Source organism: Zea mays, chromosome 5 (assembly GCF_902167145.1).
Source record: "Zea mays cultivar B73 chromosome 5, Zm-B73-REFERENCE-NAM-5.0, whole genome shotgun sequence".
Lineage (NCBI taxonomy): Eukaryota > Viridiplantae > Streptophyta > Magnoliopsida > Poales > Poaceae > Zea > Zea mays.
Window position 1 is genome coordinate 173,742,150 of NC_050100.1, and position 6,617 is coordinate 173,748,766.

The following is a 6,617-nucleotide window of genomic DNA, read 5'->3' on the forward strand; positions in this document are numbered from 1 at the left end:
AGATGATGAGTACAGTGCGCCGCTCGGCACGGGCACACTGTTTGTCAGCAGACTGGACAGGCGTGCCGTCTGCTGGGTGACCCTAACACCGCCTGACAGCGGATTGGACAGGACACATTAAATGCTGAGAGGGCACGTCGCCCGTCAGCGTGGTGGCAGGCGGCGCATCCTCTCTGCAATAAATGCAGAGGCTGCGCGGCGTTATGGGCCTCGCGTCAGGCCCAGCCCGTTGGCTTATGTCACGGGCCACAAGCCACACGGTAGCAGCGGGTTTCTGCCTGAGAGGGGAGCGCAGGGTAGGGCCTGGACGCGTGTCAGCACCGGACCCTTACTCAAGCCGGGGTCCTCCCCGTCCCGGGACCCTGCCAAGGACCGGACCTTACTCGGCGGGACTTGGGGCCTACCCGAGGGACCCGGTATGCCTTCTTGGAAGCTCCGGACTTGTATGCATAGGGGTCCGGTGTCCTACTGTGGGGGTCCGGACCCAATGATGCATCCTGGGATGTATTACCTTCCCTTGCCACGTGGTGCCTTTAGACCTGCCCATGTGGTGGGGTCGGGTGCCGTTCTCCGTGTGACCTGGAGATGTTGTACATGTACAACGCCTTCATGCTGTAGAAGAGGGTACCCCTGATTCAGGGTACCGATAAACTCTATTTTATCCTGATACAGAAGATGAAGCGCTAGGAAGTTGTGGGAGCTGAAGCTTTGCGAAAATTTATTTTGAACCTGACAAATTTGGTCAGAGCGACTTGATTTTTCAAATTTTGAAGTGTTAGTCTGATAAATTGACCGAGTCTTGAACAGGGAAATCCTGAGTTCAAGGGCTCAGGGGCTATGAGACAACAATGGGGACTCGGGTACAATGGCAGGTCGGATATTGTTATACCCAAATACAACCTAACCTATTGCCATCCCTAATAGCGATTCAAGACGCTTGACGATGGGGGTGCAGAAGATTATAGATGAGGGGGACAGGGACAAAGATGAGAAGTTGGCATTAATATACGACGACGATAGTGGGGAGGATGAGAAAACACTCATGGTGGTTGCAAGATTAGTTGCATATGTAAACATGTTTTGTTAGGACGTCCATGCAAGAGATAATATTTTTATCGTGCTTTAATGCCTATTCTAGTAGTTTACTCATAGTTTACTTAAAACACTATTTTTGTACCGTTCTGCACTGTAAACTGCACTGTTTGTAGAGTGGAGTTTGAATATAAATATGAGGACGTGTAATCTGCTAGATATCTAAAAAAATTAGAGAAGAGAGAAATATTTGTATATATGAGAAGTCGATCCCGCTACACAAGAACTGTCGGCCCAATCACACGGCGGGCGGCCCAGCCCACCAGACCCGCTTCCCCACCAGCCCACCCGTGGGTTCGGAAGCTTCTTCGTCCGTCCCCTCCTCTCCCGTGCTCACCACCTCCCCCATTTTCGCCGCCCCCTCCGATCTCGCCGTTCTCGTCTCCTTCCGGTGAGTCCAGATCTGTCTCTGTTCGTGATTCATGCAAGTTGCAAGGCATCTATTTTTTCATTACTTAGTTTTAATTGCTGCTGTCTTCTGCAGTTGGATTAGGGCTCTTCATCTGTTCGCCGCACTTCGTCAGTCGCCCATGTGAGTAATCCGAGCTGATCCATCCTCATCCATACTCTGTTCCTCGCGGTCTCCTTTTGTTGATCTGTATCCAAGCATCGCTCGTGGATCGATCGAGTTCCCGTTGACGATGCTCGGATCGGTCGTACCTCTAGAAATTCGTGGATTTACTTCCTGACAAATCCATGCATGCTTGTTTACTCCCTGAGAAATTCGTGGTTGCATTGTAGTGGATTTGATAGACGAGCGTCGGGCGTTAATTATTGGTGCCGTGCTCTGAATTACTTGTTGCTCGGTCTAGGGGTGCCTGCCTCACCCTGCGGCATTGTCAGGATCGATAGCATGACGCATGGGTCACCACTCACCAAACAAACAGTTGCTTCGTCTTTTTTACGGGTGATTTCTGTTGTCTGTGTTTGTGCCATTGTTCTTTGGTGTGAAGTGTGAATGCTTTCATCAGTATTGATCAGTGTTCTAAAAACTGTGTAGACGCTAGGAAGGAAGAAGGTTAGGCACCCTGTAGCATCTAGTCAAGATTAGCCAATGGACAGTTATTTAACGTTGGGCGGAAGAGTGGTGTGTAGGCAGGGTAGGAAGTAGTTTTTAGAACAGATATGTTTATTTTAGTTCTCTTTCATTGCCTCTGATTGTTATATTCTAAAAGTGACATTCCTAATAAACTTCAAATTATTGCTAGATGCTTCCTCAGCTCTATCTTCATTCAGCACAGCATTTATGTTAGATTAATTAAAAAGTAAGCTGTTAATCCTCTGTGAGTAATGAGTTATGTGAACCTCTTTTGCCAAGCTTGGTATGGAACTAGTGTAAAATAGATTTGGTTTCCGTTGGTTGGCAACTAGCATGCCGTTTGTAATTTGTAAACCAAAATGGTACATCAGCTCTGTGGTTTGATGTCCAATAGCTTAATGTATTTCTGCAAGAGTTGTTGAAAATGTTTTGCCGTGGTAAGAGGTTAATGAAAACTTTATCTAGAAATACAAACTACTTGTATCGTTTTTCAATTAATAATATGTGTTCATGCTAGATTGTAGTTGCCTTTCTTCTTATTTGATTTTGTCGAGTTCACTAATGCTAGAGATTCATTTGATTTCTTGTTTTGATCTCTGTATCTTGCATTGTGTTACAGGGCGGATGAGGAGGTCACTGATCCAAAGGCGCTCCTAGAGGATCGTTCAAAGGCTAAGTGTGTGTCGCAGTGGTATGATTATCAGGTAACATGTTGCTATATCAGTTCTTGGTTCTTCATTTTGTATCGCTGTTGCTTATGTGCATGCGAACTTGATTAGTTTATCTGTATGAATGATACATGTTATAAACTTGCTAGGACAATCTGCACTAAGGCAAGTTCTTGATCAATTGAAGAGTGTTTTTGGACTTCTGCTGAAATCATTATCTGTTATTTTTGTTTAAGTCAGATTGCTCTTGGGATATACTTTTGAGCCAACTTTATAGGTCAAAATATGGTCTGGTTATAACCTTCCCTAGAAAGAAAATCTGCTCATATTATATTTCTGTAGAATTTTATACTACCTCAAGGACCTTTGGGATATAAAGTTCCATTGGTTGTTTTAGCAACTATATTTTGCTTACAGAATAGTATTTTTTTACGTAATAGCCTAATAGGGGATCGTATCAAAATCTGCTCATATTATATTTCTGTAGAATTTTATACTACCTCAAGGACCTTTGCGATAGAAAGTTCCATTGGTTGTTTTAGCAACTATATTTTGCTTACAGAATAGTATTTTTTTACGTAATAGCCTAATAGGGGATTGTATAGGGGATTGTATCTTGGGTTTAGACCGCATTCATACCCCCCACCTGTTTTATTGTAATTTTATGAAACTGCCACTATGTGCATTCCAATTTACTTTCCAATTAGGAAATGGACACAGCCTCATGTAGACACCTTTGACTACTCTTGTTTCTAAGTATACATACTAACAAAAGCTAATTAAACAGTAATGAAGAACACTTGATGATGAATCTGCTAATATAATTCTCACATAACATATCTAAATAGTAAATATATTAATGTATAGTAGTGGTCGAATTCTTATAAGCTTAGCTAAGCATTTTATGGTGACATTTAAGGGTGCGTTTGGTTCAGCTTTTTGAATCTGTTTCTGCTTTGAAAAAGCAGAAGCTGAACCAAAGGGGTTCAACTTTTCTGCAGCTGCTTTGAAAAAACAGTTTTGCTGTAGTACAAATTTGAAAGCAGCTTAGACCTTGCTTTTGCTGCTTATCCAAGCTCGTTATATTAATAAACATATGCAGCAAATAGAAACTAAAGTCGTATTAAAAATAATAAACTGTTATGATAAATGAAATAAAAACATTTTTAATAAAAATATTAAAAGTGGAATTGTAAAATTGATTTATTTATTAAAAAATCAGGAACACAAATGTAAAACCGATTTTTAAATTAGATATATTGATTAAGAGGTATAGTTAGACAAAGTACATATTAAACAATATACAATTTGTTCATAGTGGACAACTCATGGCAGTTTGAACCAAATGACTTTCAGTTTTTTCTCACAGCATATTTTTTCACAGCAGACAGGTCACAACAGCTTTTTCACTGCTCGCAGCTAAACCAAACGCACCCTAAGTTGGACCAGTGGTTGTAATACTAGTGGCCACCTTGTTCTGTACTTCTGTGCTTATATTGCAATTTCACGATCCTATAACTTCAGGTTTTTTGCCAGTTTTGTTTCGAGAAATTCTCCATGTGTTATTTAATATTATAGAGTATGTTATCTTTGGCTGTGATACTGGAGCAAGAGCTTATGCGACTTACTTTGTGCACAGAAATGTGTTAAAAGGATTGAGGACGATGAGACTGGGCACAAGCACTGTACCGGTCAGTACTTTGATTACTGGAAATGTGTTGACAAGAATGTGAGTGCTTCTTGCTTATGTGTGGCCATATACTCATCTATTAATCGAAAACATCTATTAATCTTGTTGATGTGGCCAGTACTTGGTTTACTGAACACTCTTGTTTTGATTGTTGTTACTATGCAGGTTGCAGAGAAACTCTTTGAGATGTTAAAATGACAATTTTTCCCTCCATTTATCCACTTAAAGTTGGTAATAATTGTATCACTTGTGAGGCCTATAGACTATTAAGGCACTTAATATTTGTCAGAGAACTTTTGCCTCTTGGGTAACACAAATTTTCCACTGCCAGTTTGCATTTCATTTCTGCTACTAGTATTGAACCAGCAAGGTTTCCTCCATTGCTGGATAAAAATCAATGGAATATTCCCAAGATTGTGGCTGAGCGTTAAATGCTATAATGTACCTTAATTGCTTTTATGGTGTATTTTGACGAGGACATAGCTAATCATTCAGGTCCATAACTTGGATGAGATGGAATAACATGTGTACATTACTTCTAGCTGGTGGTAATGATTTATCATGAGAAGTTTGTAGTATCATTGGAATGAAACATTGGCACAATATAGTTTTTTTCCCAGATGTCGTGAGTTGACACATGGATGCTGTTATGAGGAGAGCTTGTGGTTATATATTCCAGCATCTCTTGCATTCTTTTTGTTTGTGTGGTTCCCCATCATTGTATGTTTACTGTTCATTGCATATGGGGCTATCTGGTGCATTATGGCGGGGTAAAATCTGATGGAACATTTTTATCTTTGCCATCCAGTGGTTTGGTTATGTTCACTGTCGCTTTGTGTTTGTCTCATGTTCTGTTTGCCATGCTTGGTGTTGTGCTATGGCGACAACTGACAAGAGCTCACTTCTTGCTATGTTGTATCATCAGACGTGGAATGCTCAACCAGTTATCTGCTGTGCGTGCCACGAATTTGTTGCATCGGTGCATTCTGACTGGATTAAATAGACTGGATGTTCTCCTTTGCTTTGGATGATGGTGATCAATGTGTCCTGACCTGGCCTAGCGAAAATCTACCTGAAAGGTTTTTCAGATTCGTGCAGTGCTTGCACCGTAACAATGCCATCATGTAGTCGATACATGTGTACTAGAATATTCCCAAAGGTGTTTCTAAGTTTGGTCTAAGGTCTATTTGAGATTTTTGTGTCAAGGCTATGATTATCAGGACTCGTCACGACTCATGACTCCCACCCACCTCTCACCCAGTCGCACTTGTCATTGTCAGGACTCCCACCCAGCCATCCCTGGCCTGCTCTCCTACCGTACCTCTCGCGTGGCATGCGGTGTGACTCCCGGCGGCCTGTGACTCTCGGCCTCCGGCGAACCTTCGGTTCCTGATGGCTGGCTCAAGGTGAGCTCCTGGGTTCCAGATCCAGACACCGACGTGACCCGGTTAAAATCATGTTTGAAGATTCATGTTACTTGCATGATACACTAAACAAGAGTCTAGATGCTTACATGATACACTACCTGGACTCAGTTCGTTACTAATGTTTGCCTATGGGACATTTCGCCCTTAGCCATTGCCTTGTGCCCACACCACAACAGATACAACACCACTTGACATCGATCAACAAGGTTCTTGGGACCAGGCATAGCTCTTCAACAACTCCACATAAATGTCATTGACACCACCTCTGTCCTCGACCAAGTGGTATGTTGACTCTAGTGTCGGCTCCCACATGACCAACATTGTCGATATCGTTTCTTCCTCACGCCCTCCTCCGTCTAGTCCTTCATCTGCCATTGTCAATAATAGGGTCTTGTAACGTGTCACCTCTATTGGGTAATATTCCTTGTTCATGCCACAATGATCTCTTTTTTCTTTCTAATGTATTAATTTCACCCAGCATTATTAAGAACTTGATTTATGTTCATTGCTTTACAACTAATAACAATTGTTCCATTGAGTCTGATCCCTTTGGTCTTTCTATGAAGGACTTACAAACTTGGAGCATGATTGCCAGGCGCAATAGCACATGTGGTCTCTACCCATTCTTCCCACCGGTTAGCATCACTGCACTTTCCACCATCGTGTCCTCCTCCTCCCTCTAGCATCGTTGCCTTGGTACA

The 6,617-nt window shown here is 42.2% G+C and overlaps 1 protein-coding gene across 1 annotated transcript; it reads left to right on the forward strand.

Annotated features, from left to right (window-relative positions):
- Window positions 1-1,398: 1,398 nt before the first annotated feature.
- On the forward strand, window positions 1,399-5,054 carry LOC100278643 (uncharacterized). Its single transcript, NM_001364471.1, has 5 exons — window positions 1,399-1,483; window positions 1,577-1,624; window positions 2,751-2,835; window positions 4,439-4,528; window positions 4,655-5,054. Coding segments are annotated over exons 2-5 (210 nt in total). The 5' UTR covers window positions 1,399-1,483; window positions 1,577-1,622; the 3' UTR covers window positions 4,688-5,054.
- The last annotated feature ends 1,563 nt before the right edge of the window (window positions 5,055-6,617 follow it).

Coding starts and splice junctions, on each gene's coding strand:
- LOC100278643 (NM_001364471.1), top strand. Junction 2,836..4,438: donor CGCAGTGGTATGATTATCAG/GTAACATGTTGC, acceptor CTTTGTGCACAG/AAATGTGTTAAAAGGATTGA. Junction 4,529..4,654: donor GGAAATGTGTTGACAAGAAT/GTGAGTGCTTCT, acceptor GTTACTATGCAG/GTTGCAGAGAAACTCTTTGA.